This window comes from Carettochelys insculpta, chromosome 1 (genome assembly GCF_033958435.1).
Source record: "Carettochelys insculpta isolate YL-2023 chromosome 1, ASM3395843v1, whole genome shotgun sequence".
NCBI lineage: Eukaryota > Metazoa > Chordata > Testudines > Carettochelyidae > Carettochelys > Carettochelys insculpta.
The window spans coordinates 321,466,246-321,481,060 of record NC_134137.1 but is presented as its reverse complement, the minus strand read 5'-3'; the positions used below and the strand labels follow the sequence as shown (position 1 = coordinate 321,481,060).

Genomic DNA, 14,815 nt, shown 5'->3' with positions numbered 1-14,815 from the left:
TGCAATAGAGCCTATTTCAAATAGAGGCATTAGGTGCACTATGGCTATTTCAAAATCAGCTCTAATCCTTGTCTACGCAGCCTCCTATTTTGAAATATCTATTTTTAAACAGGCGCTATTCTTCGTGAAATGAGGGTTAACTTTTTCAAAATAAGCCAACTGCTATTTCGAAATTATTTCAAAATAGCAATTGCATTGTGTATACACTAGCTAAATTATTTCAAAATAATGGCGGTTATTTCAAAATAACTTTGCTTTATAGACCTACTCTTAGTTTCCTGGTGATGTTTTATATATGCACAGCATTTCTTACTGAAACCTGAAATAAGTTTCTTCTGTGCTTTTAACACACATAGAACTCTAGCTACATAAATGTTGCTGAATTTTTTGAAAAGACGTAACTCACGGCAGAAATCTCATACGGAAAGTTTCAGTCCCAAAGGATTTTAAATCAGAATAATATGAGCAAAGGAAATGATAGTTATGTCTACACTAGAGCGCTCTTTCAAAAGGGCACCTTTCAAAAGAGAGTAGTTGGAAGACGCCATTTCGAAGGAGAGTGTCTACACATGGGCCGGGGCTGGCACCATCAAAGAGTGCTATCGAAAGGGTCACACGCCACGTCAAAAGGGGCCATCCAAGACATTGAAAGAAAACATCTACACTCACCAATGGCCTCTTTCGAAAGAAAGGGCCAGGAAACGTTGCGGACAGGGTTGCAGGGCAGCCAAGCCTTTCTGGGGCTGCAGCAAGCTGCTAGTTTAAAGGGCCCCTCCCCAACACCCTCGGCCTGCACAGCATGAGGCCTGCGGAGCTGCCACAAGCCCTGCAGACACAGTGCCTGCAGGAACGGACATGGAGCAGCAGCAGCTCGACACCCTGCTGGCTGCCACCAGCAGAGTGAGCGCCCTGCTAGCTGTAGCACTGGTGGCTGCCCTGAAGCTGCTGGCAGGGCTCCCCCCATAAGGGTCAGAAAGGGACACCCAGACCATGGGGTCCTCCGGGCTCCATCCCGCTGAGCACTTCACCGGCTCTGGAGCTACCCCACCAGCTCAGAGTGGTGGGAGCAACTGGTCTTGGGGGGGAGTGGGATGATGACCGGTGGCTCCAGAACTTCTGGATGCGGTGGCAGACCTTCCTGGAGCTGCGCCTGTGGCTGTCCCCGGCCCTGAAACACCAGGCCGCCCGGCTGCAGTGTGCCTTCCCTGTGGAGAAGGGGGTCGCAATAGCTGTCTGGAAACTGGCCACTCCAGACAGCTACCGCTCCATGGGACACCAATTTGGTGTGGGCAAGGCCACAGTTGGGACCGCCGTGATGGAGGTAAGGAGGGCCAGGCACGCACCCACCAGGGCATGGGGGATCCGGGGGGGCTGGGGTGGGACCAGAGGGGGCTGAGGGAGGCCTGGGGTGGGGCTGGGTTTGGGCCAGGGATGCGGCTGGGGTGGGAGCTGGAGGACCAAGGGGGTGGGGGGTGGGGCCTGGGGACACCCCGCACACCCACATGGGTGCCTATGTCTTCACCCCATGGGTGGTCCATGTTCTAAATGCCATGTTTCTCCAGAGGGTCATCCGTATCAGGGATGTGGATTCAGCCATCACGGACTTCACCACAGTGGGGTTCCTGAATTGCTTGGGGGCCCTCAATGGGACCCATCTGCGCCCCGGAGTACAGCGGAGGACAGTTCATAAACTGGAAGGGCTACCATTCTGTGGTCCTGCAGGCTGTTGTGGACAGCAAGAGCCAGTTCCAGGACATATACGTGGGGTGGCCCAGCTGCACCCATGCCATGTGGGTCTTCCAGAACTTAGGCCTATGCTGCTGCTGGAGGCAGGGCTCTACATCCCCCAGAGGGAGATCCCACTGGCGGACACCACTTTGCCCCTCTGCCTGGTGACCAATGCAGCATACCCGCTCCAGTACTGGCTCATGCAACCTTCTATGGGCCACCCCACACTCAGCCAGGAGTGTTTCAATGGCCAGCTCAACCAAGCCCGCCATGTGGTTGAGCATACCTTCGGCTGCTTGAAGGGGCGGTGGTGCTGTCTCCTCGCCCAGCTGGATGTGAATGTCTTCAGTGTCCTCCAGGTCACGGGTACCTGCTGCATGCTCCACAATATCATGGAGAGTAAAGGGGAGGTCTTCATGCAGGGGTGGGTGCCTGATATTGGCACCCTAGCCGCCAGGCTCACCAGGATGGGATCTGCGTCCAGGAGGCTCTGTGCTGGTACTTTGACCAGGGGCTCCAGTGAGCACAGTCCCGGCCGCCCCCAGTGGGCCTCCCTCACTCTGCTCCCAACATCCTGCACACTCCCCACCACTGAGCACACAGCACACAGGGTTTTTAAAAAAATAAACTGGTGTGTTGGTAAGTGCAAAAACCGTGTGCATAATATCCATTGCTAAACATAATGGAACGGCTAACTATTTACAGGAGGGGGGACTAACTATTTACAGGAGAAGGGGGACCTAGGTGGCCTGCCCAGTGGGCCGTTGGTCTGGGGCAGGGATGGAGGGGCATGACTCATGCCAGCCCTGTGACCCAGGCCCCCCGTTCCCAGGTCTCCAGTGGGGCTGGAAGGGCTCAGGGAGACCAGGGAGGTTGGGCCAGAGATCGGCCTCAGGCCAGTGGTCCAGGCCAGCGGGGTCCTCTCCCGGGGGCTGGTGGGTGGGGCCATGGCAGGAGGGGCAGCATATGTGGGGCAACAGGGGGCAGCAGGAGGGGGAAGCCAGGTGAGGAGCTCCCAGTAGGTGGCTGTGACATCCCAGAACATGGCCAGGAACTCCCCCTAGACCGCCCGGTGCCAGGTGGCCTCCCACTCCTCAAAACGGAGCTGGTGCTCAGCCAGCTCCACCTGGCACCGGATGGAGATGGTGAGGTGGGGGTCTTCCAGCAGCTGCTTCTGGCTCCATCATGACCAGGCCCATCATGGTGCTAGTGGTGGCTCCAGCAGGTCCCCGTCCCTCACCGCTGGGGGGCTGTCCAGTACCACAGAAAGGGCAAGGCTCTCCCAGCCTTCGAATGGTGCAGCTGCAGGAACAAGGGGGAAGAGAGTAACAGGCCATGGGTACTGACCCCTGGCTCATGGCCTACAACCCCATCCATCCCTGGGTGCCAGGTCCCCGTCCCCTGTCCCCCATTAGTAGGTGTGGTGGCCCTGTGGGTGGCCCCTTTGTGTAGTCTGCCCCTCTCCCTGGGGCAGGGCGCAGTGCTGTCCACAGGAGCAGGTGCTGATGGGCACTGACAGCCATGCCACTGTCCTGGGGCCATGGTCCAGCTGAGCCCTGGTAGGCTCGGGTCTGCCGGGGGCATGGGGGGCCCTAGTCATGTATGGTGCCCCTGCCGCATGAGCTGGGGGTGTGTGCCCTATTGGGTATGTACCTGAGGGTCCACTGCTGAGGTCAGGCGATGGCTGTCTGGCTGATGCCTGGCTGGAGGTGTGGGAGGGGAGGTCTATGACCAGCCCCCGCTCCTTGCTGGATCAGCTCCCGGCCGAGGATGGCTCTGTGTCCGGCACTGGTGGTGTGGGGCTGGCCACTGGTCCCAGCTCCTGCTCCTCTCCCAGCTGGGGCTCCTCAGCCAAGGTGTCCAGGTGGGCCAGTGGAGAGGAGGTGTCCTGGGGGCCCAGGATGTTCCTGAGCTCCCTGTGATGGGGCAAGAAGCAGGGGCGGCCCCCAGCCAGCTGGCTGAGTCCCATGCCCAAGTGTAACCCTGCTGCAGCTCCTCCATCTTACTCCTGACCTGGTCAGGGGTGCGGGCAGGGTGATCCTGGGTAGTCAGACCCTTAGCCAGCTGGGTGAAGGCGACCGCGTTCTGGCACTTGCTCTCCATCACCTGGAGCACCTCCTCCTCCTGGCAGAACCCCAGCAGGCCTGTAGCTTGTTCTCAGTCCAGGAGGGGGCGTGCTTCCTCCCCCCCAGCAGGACCTTTGGGAGCCCTGGGTGTGCTCAGAGCGGGGGCCCTGGGGCTCCTTGTGTGCCTGGCTGCTGGCCGTCACACTCTGGGGGCTGCTGAGGGTTGCATTGAGGCATGTAGGGGCACCACGTGGGATGGCTGCTGCCTGCACACTCTCAGCTTCCTGCAACGGGGCTTCCTGGTCCCTGCAACTGTAAAAGCCACTGCACACACAGACCATAGAGCCCTGCAGTGGCTGGGCAGCACGTCTCCGCCTAACAGCTGATGACCCCCAAGGCGGACCCCGCTCTTTCGAAAAAGGTGCAGCGCGTCTACACATGTCCTTTTTCCGCAAAAAAGACGTCGAAAGTGCGGCCTCTTCCTATTTTCTGTTTGGAAGAGCGGTGTCCATTCCTGCGGCTCCTCACGCCGGCTTCAGCTTCAAAAGAGCACATGGCGTGTGTCGACGTGCCACGCGCTACTTCGAGGTGGGGCCTGCTCTTCTGAAAAACCGGGCTCGTGTGGATGCAGCTTATATGTAGGAGCTGCAAGACCTGCTACTCCAACTGTTACGCAGAAAGTTCGGGTAACAGTACTTGCAACATACAGTGTGTTACCAAAGGCGAGTAACGTGCCCAATAGCTGAGGGGGAGTTGGGATTTCATGGCAGCAGAATCAAAACCAGGAACATCTATGTGACAGTCTCCAGTTCAGTCTAATATACACTGACGTGCATTACTGCCCACATACAGGTGTGTTGTTTTTCCCACTCCTCTACTGATACTGTAAGAAAACATTTTCCTGACGGTTTTCTGTGCGTCTCCTGTCCAGTAAGGTCTCAGAGTGCGCGACCTCGCTCTTACGTGTCTGACCCTCACCCTGCCCCCCAGCCCAGTTTAAACCACCTGCAAGTGGTTCAGCTTCAAGCCCGCCCCGTGTGGCTCCAGCGCAACTCCCCTGCTGGCTCACAAGCTATCTGCCTGCCTGCCCTGCACAGCTCCAGTGCAAAGCCCCCCACCAGCTCACAAGCTGCCCACCTGCCACGGCTCCAGTGCAACCCCCCTGCCAGCTCACCACCCAAGCAAGGCTCTGGTTCTGGCTCAACTCCCTGCACACACACCCCCCTGCAGCCCAGCTCACCACCTGCGCTCAACTCCACCCCTCACCCCCCCTGCAGCCCTACCCCACCCCAGGCTTAGCCCACCCCTCCACCCCCCTCTCATAGCCCCAACCCACTACCAGGCTTAACCCTTCCTAGCTGCCCCCACCCCCACCCCAGGGCTTACCTTTCTGCTGCTCCCCCGGCTGTAGAACATGTGTTCTGCTGGGGAAAAAGCCAGACCCCAACTTGCGCGAAATCCGGTTTGATGCAAGGGTGTGGGGAACGGAGCCCTCACGTACTCTGGGACCTTACCGTAGTTCAAGAAACTAGCACTGTTCACCTTTTCACGCTGAGGAGAGTGCAGCTGTTACAAAGGTGGGTGTGCTTCTTTTAGGGAAGGTATTTTAGGTATTGGACACTCTGGCCAGCCCAGGTGGGGATCTATGGTCACTGCCAGCCGTGTGTCAGGAAGCAGCTACCCAGAAACCCCAGTCAGGAAGCGGAGAGCGTGGCAGAAGCAGGGGGACCACAAGCTCCCTGCTGCATACCCCCGCTAGACGATGGAGCTGACCCACCCCCGCTACCGCCTGCAATGTCATCAAGCCAGGAGCCCCATGACCCCTCCAGAGCCCAGTGGCGAGTGCCCCAAGGGCTCGTAGCAGAGGGGCAAGCTGCACCAAGAGAGGGGCCCCTCCTGGACCACGGCAGAACTGCATTTGAGCCTCGCCACACAGGGCCACCCCATCCGGACTGGAGAGAGCATCCACACCAAAGTGAAGGAGCTGCAGCTGGCATACTGCCAAGTGAGGGGTGCTGCCAGCCACTTGGGGGTATGGCTTGCCCACCGCCCCCCTTATGGGGAGCTGCACTGCCTCCTGGAGATGAAGGAGGTGGCACCGCTACGTCACCTCGTGGACACTGCTGCCCTCCCCGTCACAAACACAGAGGAGGAGGCAGGTCAGTCGGGCGCCACCCACCCTGCGCTGAGGGACCAGTGGTAGGACTCTCATCATCACCCTCCTCTCCAGGACAACCAGCTTGGCCTTTTCCAGCCGTGCATCACCCGAGGTGCTGGAGGTAGCAGCCAGTAGGTACAGAACATTCAGGATGTCATGGGGCCTGGGAACACCCCCCCCACCCCAGAACAGCCCCACAATCCACATGCCCAGAGAAGGAATGGGTGGCCCTGAACCCAGCCCAACCCTCACCATGTGGTAACCCCTCTACACCCGGGATCCCATGGGGCCTCTTGGGCCCTCAGATAGCAGGGGTGTGGGGTGGGGGCCAGTGGAGCGGGGTTCCTGGCCCCCAGGGTCAGGACTCAGGACTCAGGACTCAGGACTCAGGACTCATGAGCTGTCCCCTTCTGTCTCTACATGTCTGCCATCCAGGAGATGCTCCAGCCTCATCTCAGACCAGTCCACAGCTGCAGAAGGCTGGGAGTCCACCCTCTCACCCCAGCTCACATCCCCACAAAGCCGCCACCAGGCTGGACAATGGCGACAATGGAGGGATGAGGAGGTGGCCGCCAACCAGGCAGTCATGAAGGAGATGACCACTGTGCTCTGGGACTGGGTGGCGATGGAGCAGGAGGTGTGGGTACAGATGGCAGACAGCCTAGATACCCTCACCCAGGCTGTGGCCACCCGCCTCACCCAACCTCCCGCTCCCTCACCATCTGGTCCCACAGCAGCCTCCCCTTCCAGCAGCCCCCCCACCGCAGCAGCCCACCTCCCTGCAGACCTGTCTCTGGCCGCCCACTTGGAACTGGGCTGTTGGCTCATGGCCAGTGTGGGCAACCACCAGCAGCCCCAGCGGCCCCCCCCAGCCCCCCTGCACACCATGGGGAGGCCCAGCCTGTAGTGCCTCCACATCGCCCCTACCTCCCCATGGTCCCGTCCCCATCCCAGCCCCACAGGGGCTCCAGATCTGGGGTGGTAGAGGCACCCATAGCTGCTGCGGCTCCCAGCCCTCCTCCACCTCGGCCCCCTCCTCCAAGTTTGGCCCCTCATCCCAGTCCCATGCATCCCTCCTGTACATAGTTTCCCCTTTGTGTATAGGTTCACTCATTGTTTTGTTGTTCTGGAAAAAACACATTTATTCCCACAAAACCCAGTAAATGTTACATTCTCACCCTAATCTTGAGTCCCTAAAATGTGGGGGAGGAGTGATGAGAGGTGGAGGAGTGAGGAGGTGTATGGTGTGGCTCGGAGGATCCATGTGGGCCCCAGGCAAAGGCCTTACAAAGGACCTCTCGGGCCCTCATCCCTTTAGGCCTAGAGGCACGGGGCAGCAGGTATCTGCTCATACTCAGCCTCCCGGTCCACATCCCAGCCCTGCATAAAGGGCTCCTGTCTACTTTCCACAGTATTGTGGAGAGCACAGAAGGTGGCAACCACTGCAGGCACATTTGGGAGGCTCACATCCAGCCTCGTGAGAAGGCAGCGAAACCTCCCCTTTAACCTCCCAAATGCCTGATCAACAGTGCCCCTGGCATGGTGGAGGTGGCTGTTAAAAAGGTCCTGGGATTGGGTGGTGCATCCTGTGCAGGGTCGCATGAGGCGTGGGCGCAGCGGGTATGTGGCATCAGCCATGATACAGAGGGGCATCATGATGTCCCCCAGCAGAAGCTCCCACGGGGGCACACAGGTGCCCTCCTCCATCTGGCATCCCAGCCGTAAGTTTTGAAACACCCAGGCTTCATGGGCTTTGCCCAGCCATGCCACACAGACATCCATGAAGTGGTCCCTTGCATCAACCAGGGCCTGGAGGACAATTGAGTGGTACCCCTTCTTGTTCACATAGGCACCCATAGCGCCCCTGCTGTGGTCTGGGGCCCAGGTCACAATGTGTGTTCCGTCCATCGCGCTGAAACAGTTTGGGAACCCCAGCTCCACAAACCCAGCGAGGGTGATGTCCAGATCCCTGATGTTTACAACACGGCAAAGGGGTACGTTATTTATTGCTCAGACAACCTTCATGAGGTGGAAGAAAGACACGTCCATGAATGCCAGGCTGGGTGGTTCCCTGCCTCCCTCCCTGGCATGGCCCCCTCCCCCTCTTCCCCAGCAGAGCCCTCTTCCCTACCCCCTCTTGCCCAGTAGCCCCCTCCCTCCGGTGGGTCTGTGTTCTGAGCCAGGTTTGCCTTGAGGAGGACTGCCCAACAATGGCCTTGCCCACCCCAAACTGACGGCTGACAGACTGGTGGCTGTCTGGGGTGGCCAGCTTCCACAGTGCTATTGCCACCCTCTTCTGCACAGGGAGCACAGCCCGCATTCTCGTGTCGTGGTGCTGGAGGACGGGGTTGAGCCAGTGGGAGAGGTCCTCAAACGTCCGCCTGGTTATGTGGAAGTTTCTCAGCCACTGCTCATTGTCCCAATTCCCCAGCACTAGCTGGTCCCACCATTCTGTGCTGGTAGGGAAGGCCCAGCAGAGCCAGATCACCAGGAGCCAGGGGCGATGCTGCAGGGCCCAGCCCAGAGCGTGCAGGATGGGGCCCATGCAAGTGGCCCTGCCTCGCTGCTGGAAGATGGCAGCAAGCACCATGCCCAGCAGGCTGGCCACAGAAGAGAGGAGATTCCCCTGGGAGAGCAGCTGGCGAGGCATCTTGTTCCCATTTCCCACCAGGAGGCTCGTTCTATTATTGCCTCTCTCTTGTGCTCCTGCATATTCCTTCTTCTTCCTGTTTCCAAGATGATCTATTTTATTGCAACCACTACCATTTCTTGAGCTTTGGCCACATTCAAGGCTCAGTAGGCAAGAGGGCTCAGTGAGCAATTGAAATATTCACAAGTACCTAGGACCCTCTCTGATTGGACCAAAGTATCCAGCTCAGTAGAGCAAGGTATACAATATCTGTTTACGTTTTCTCAGCAGAGGTGGAGAAAGTACCCAAAAGTTTCTTGAGTAAAAGTGCAGCTGTTTTCACTTCTGGATACATGAGTGCAATCTTAGATGTGGGGGGGGGGTGTCCCCAGGGGCACACCCGTGACTTGTACTTAAGTACATTCCCCCAAAGCAGCTGTACTTTTTCCACCTCGTGCTCAGTCGATGGTTTGTATTTTGAATATTGCACTACTTTTCTTATACTGAAATGAGGGTTGAGGGAGCCCTAGGCTCTACTGTGATGCACATAAATAATATGAATTAAAGATTGTGTAAGTTCTCTGGGGCTAGTGACTTTCATGTAATCCGGCAAAATTCCCATTGAAGGAACTTGAAAATTTGCCTGAGTAAAGATGGTGGGATTGTTGCCAGTGAGGGCAGAGGTATACAGTGGGACCTATAGGATTCCATATGTAATCCATGAATTTTAAATATGAAGCAAGTTCTCCACAATTGCTTAACTTTTTGAAGGAAACATTTTAAAAATTACATTTTGTGCTGAGTGTATGCATGCTCCATTCTTTGTCTTCCCACTACCAGTCTTTTTATGATTTGTATGTACTTAGCTGCTTCTCAGAGGAGATAAACTCTTCACACTTTCTTTGAAGCAGTCATGATTCATTTACTTTTAAAACACCTTTAAATGTTGGAAATAATAGTTTCCCAAAATAGCACAGAATCAAGGTCCATCTATGGGAAAAGGAAGAGAACATTAGCTTGCATTATTTGACCTACTTAATTAATTTCTATTAAATTTAGTAGTATAATGCTAGAAAACATCTGTAGGTGGGTTACTGCATTAGCATTTCACCTTTAGAGATCCAAATTTAAATTCTGACTAGATCCCAAATGGTTATGGGTTTGGGGGTGGTAGGTCTGATTACTCAGGAAAAATAATGTAAGAGAGTAGCCAAGGCAGATAATTATTTTGTGACATCCAATTTGCCAAAGGAAACAAAACTTGGAGAGTGAGCTCTCATCCCAGCCTTCAGCATCCAATATTGCCACCTTTCTTCATGCAAAATTTTTACTGAAATCAGTGGGTGTGTATCCGGAGTGATGGACAGCTGGATAGGGCCCTTAGTGAGAGTTTCTCTGTATAACAACACCATTATGCAATTTAGCATGTTGCATGATTACTGTTCCGAGCCAAGACAAAGATCTCTGCGGAGTTCAAAAGTTCGTCTCTTTCACCAACAGAAGCTGGTTCAATAAAATATAGTACCTCACGCTCCTTGTCTCTGACTTAGCAAATTGGTATTTTACCTCCAGAAGAGCCCACTCCCTGAATACTAAGTGATTGGTGGCAAAGATCAGAGCAAATAGGACAGTGGGGCTACGTCTATGCTACAGAGTTATTTCGAGGTAACAGCTATTACTTCAAAACAACTTTGCTAGCATCGACACTATGCACACCCTATTTCAAAGTAAATTCTTAGTGGGTGCATTATTTGGAAATCAGTAACCTTTATTTCAGGAGAAATAATGCCTATTTTGAAATAAATATTTCAAAATAGGCATGATTAAGAAACAGAATAGCACTATTTTGAAGTAAGCCACAATGGCACCCAATGACACTATTTCAAAAGAGCGCTGTGTCCAGAAATGCTACTTCAAAATAGCTGGGAGCTATTTTGAAATGCATTTCATGTGTAGCTGTGTTATTTTGAAATAAGATATTTCAAAATAGCTGTTTTGAGATATCTTATTTTGAAATGCCTCTGTAGTATAACCATTGCCAGGGAGTCAAGATGAAAAAAATGACCAATATTTTCTTTTGGTGAATTTTTCAGGTGAAAACTGAAGTTTGCAGAATTTCTTTTCATAACAATCCACTCATTTGACCCAGCACAAGGTTGTCCCGTTACTACCGACAGATAAACTGAGATACATTTTCTAAGTGACTGTGGTGCAATTGCTAGGTTAACATTAGTAACTGATCACTATGCCTGCACAATTAAGGACCATTTTTGTTCTAGTAGAAAATAGTATTATTTCTCTCTGGCACACATGAAAGATGCAAACACATCTTATCTAGTTAGCTAGCTGCTTATCCCGTGCTTATCAAAGCATGTGAATACTATTAGAGTCAATAGGACTAGTCATGTGAGTTATGCTTTGCAAGACTGGGCCTTATAATTTCCCAAAGGAAATCTTTCAGTTTTGCTCTCATAGTTGTTTTGATGCAGAGTGTCAGTTTTTCCCCTTCACAAATCTGCTTTTCATTTTCATGGCAAATAAGCAAAGGACTTGAGGCAGAGACCTCATATGTCTTGCTTCTTAAGTAACAACTAAAAATGTTTCATGAGCAGAGAAAAAAAAATATTGCAAAGTTCCAGGCATGATTGAGGCCTAACAATAGAGTAGGTTGGAGATTTTGTACTACACCCGTTACTCATGCAACACTATTATTTCCATAAACAAAGAACGGACCAGGTAATGCCATTAAGAAGACAGTCACTTGATAAATCAAGCTAACTGCTTTACATTCGAATGTATCTGGTAGTGTAGAATTAGCCTTAGATAAGCAGTATTTGATCCCAATGATCTTCACTTTCAGAAAAAGTTGCTCACCCCTCGATTAAACTGTTTCTCTTGTACTGCATATTTGCCAGACAGAAGGCTGTTATGGTCCCACTTGCTATTGATGTGAATGACAGAAAAAAGCATATTTACTTCTGCATGCTAATAGCTTACCAATAATAATCTTCTCCATTGTTTCCAGACACCAAGATCCCTGACTGTTTTTAAGCACTTATCTATATGAATACAGCCTTGTCTCAAGTGAACCTCTGCCAAGCAGGAACTGGCCTGTCAGCCTCATCCCATCAAAAATACTTTCAGTGCCATGAGCTGACGGCAGGTTCCAATTGCTAAGTCATTCTTGCCTGGACTGAATTTAAAGTCAGGCTCCTGCAGTTAATAGAAGTGGCTTGAAATGATTGTTCAGAAAGAGGCATTAAAATCATACGTCTAATGATTATTCTTTTGACTCCTTTACCCTTCTGCTTCTGATTTTCATATCCATTGGAAAGAGACCTCAGCAAATACAGCATAAGGGCAACAAAAAGAACATAATAGTTTTCGTTTTGGTACATTCATTTAGTAGTGATTTATTAAGGGCAGCTGAATAAGCCTGATTAAAATGCATAAACAGTTCTGAACAGTAAACAACCATGTCTAAGGATGAAAAAATGGAACCCACATGCTGTGCATGGAAATTGCCCTTAACAACATGGCCTATTGTTGAACAGATAGGAAGCCAAAGGTTACTTGTAATCAAATTTGAAGTTTCCCATCAGTTATAAAACTAGCGCTTCCTTGTGTAAACGTTTCAATTTGTTGTTAAAAACTGCTTCCTGACTTAATTCGTACAGGAACCCAGGAGTTCTTTGGCTGCTAGGTAAAAATATATTTTCAGACAGAAGAGTATTTAGAATTTTAAAAGGTAAAGCAAATGCACTAAGCACAAGCTTTCCCACAGAAATAAAGATTTTAGCTTTATATTGCCATTAACTGGGAAAATACTGAACTAGTTCAAAACTATTCTCTTCTGAAACTCTCTAGCAGACAAAAGAATGCAAAACAATAGAGAGAAATATGGCACTGTACAGCGGAACCTCAGATACTTGGTGTAATGAATGGGAGATCATTGCAGATCACAGAAATAAGACTGGTTAAATACAGGAATTTGCAAAGAAGTGGTTAAACCTTCTATCCACAGGAACCAACATTAGTTTTTCTACTATCTTCAGTACGCTTTGGATCAGGCCTGATGTGAACAAACATTACTTACAAAAGTCAAAGATACCTTTTATTTTAAAAGTTGCCAAGTTTTACTGATAATGCTTCACAACAGAATTGTATCAAGGTGAGAAGAAATCCTCATACCTCTTACCAAAATGTACTTTATTTGGACAATGTTAATGAAACCAGTTTGCCATCTTTTGGTGTCTTTATTTTGATTAGAGACTCTGGTAAGTTACTGAACATGTAAATGAACAAGCAATCCTGTAGCACCTGAAAGACTAACTAATTTTTTTTTATTTGGTAATGAACTTTCATGGGTAAGAGCCACTTCTTCAGATTTTCATCTGAAAACCTGAAGTGGGTCTTGCCCACGAAAACTTATTCCCTAATAAACAGTGCTACAAGACTGCTCGTTTTCTGTGAATCTACAGCTTAACGTAGCGACCCCTCTGAGTCTGTTGCACATGGCAGGGTGCTGTGAAGAGCTGCATCCTGAGCATATTGATAACGGTGTTGTCATCATTATCGCATCCACCACTATTCCATAATGGGACCTTGTGACTGTTTTTCCAGGTCTTGAAATGTGTTTTGACTGGGCCAGCTAATCAGCTCCATGGTTGTGTTTGCAGCAGTATGCAAAAAGATGTCCTGATCATGTCAATTTCCTCCCTCACATTATTTCTCCTACCTCTTTCTCACCTCTCTTCTTGCCTTCTGTCTAATCATCCTACTTAGGTAAGCAGGCCAAATCTAACTGTAACACCACCAGACATGGTCACCAGCACTAGGAACTGAACCTGCGATTAGAGGGTCTAAAGCCCTGTGCTCTACTGCATCAGCTAAAGACTAACTGGCTCTCAGCTGACAGCTGTAGAGTAGAGACTTCACTCACCCTAGTATGAGGTCTCAGTGCTTCTGGATACTACATGCTTCCCAGGGCTGAGGAAAAACATCCCGAGCTTCTGAGACCTTTCAGCAGTTCCTCCTGGCCAAGGCACCAGTTGTAACGCCAACACACCCAGGTTGTTGGTACCAGGGATTGAATCTGTGATCATAGGGGCTAAAGCCCTGTGCTCCACCACATGAGCTAAAGGCCAGCTGGCTCTCAGCCAAGGCTGTAGAGCAGAGACTTCACTCACTCTAGTATGAGGCCTCAGTGCCTCTGGGTACTACATAACTTTAACACTCTTCCATTGTCAATTTGACAAGTTAAAACTCACAGAAAAGTAAGGCTGGAAAGCAGGACAAAGCAAAACCAAACCATCCCAGACTGGTGTTTGCCTGATCTGTTCTTCAATACATCCAGTGATGAGGATTCCACCATGTCCCTTAGTAAACTGGCCCAGAGCTTAACTACCATTACAGTTGGAAAGTTTTTTTCTGATTTCTAATCCAAATCTCTCTTATTGTAGCCTACACCTGTTACTTCTTGTCCTATCATCACTGGAGGTAGACAACAATTGCTCAGGGTCCTCTTTATAAGAGCCTTTGAGATATTTGAAGACTATTGTCAGTTCCCCCTCAGTCTCCTTTTCCTCAAGACTAAACATGCCAGCAGCGACTACACTAGCAAGTTCTTTCAAAATATTTTTCTAAAGAAGGGGCTCTTTTGAAATATCCAGCAGAGCATCTAGACACACAAAGCGTTCTTCCAACATTTAGATCATTTCAGGGAGATCTCCTTCTTGCAAAAGCTTCGTTCGAAAGAAAACATGTGTAGATGCTCCGCAAGCCCGGTTTTTTAAAAGAGCCATCCTCACGGCGCCTGATTTTTTGGTCCCTGGCCTGTTCTATCGAAAGAGAAGATCCCTCTTTTATGTGTGGGTGCTCTCTTTCGAAAGAAGTTCTTTTGCAACAGATCTTCCAGAAAGGCTGCTTCTGAAAGATCGCTGTAGTGTACAACATAGCTGCTGTGCTTTTTTTTAAGAGGTCAGGTTCTCTAAACCTTTTGTCGTTTTCATTGACTTCCTCTGGCCTTTCAATGTGGACACAATAGTCCAGCTCAGACCTCACCAGTGCTGAGTGTAATGGAACAAATACCTCCTGTGCCTTATATTTGTCACTCTTGTTAATACAGCCTATAATAATAATAGCTTTTTTGCAACTGTACCACACTTTTGGCTCATATTCAATTTGGAATCCACGATAACCCTTAGGGCTTGCTACACTAGCCCCCTACTTTGA

General features: G+C 51.0%; 1 protein-coding gene across 1 annotated transcript in view; it reads left to right on the top strand.

Moving 5' to 3' along the window:
• The first annotated feature begins 285 nt into the window (after positions 1 to 285).
• Positions 286 to 14,815, top strand: part of LOC142018790 (uncharacterized) — a 29,470-nt gene continuing 14,940 nt past the window's right edge. Inside the window, exons 1-2 of the mRNA XM_075004919.1 lie at positions 286 to 1,321; positions 1,563 to 2,367. Coding sequence (XP_074861020.1) covers positions 1,121 to 1,321; positions 1,563 to 2,367 — 1,006 coding nt within the window. The 5' untranslated portion in view covers positions 286 to 1,120. The remainder of the gene's footprint in view (positions 1,322 to 1,562; positions 2,368 to 14,815) is intronic.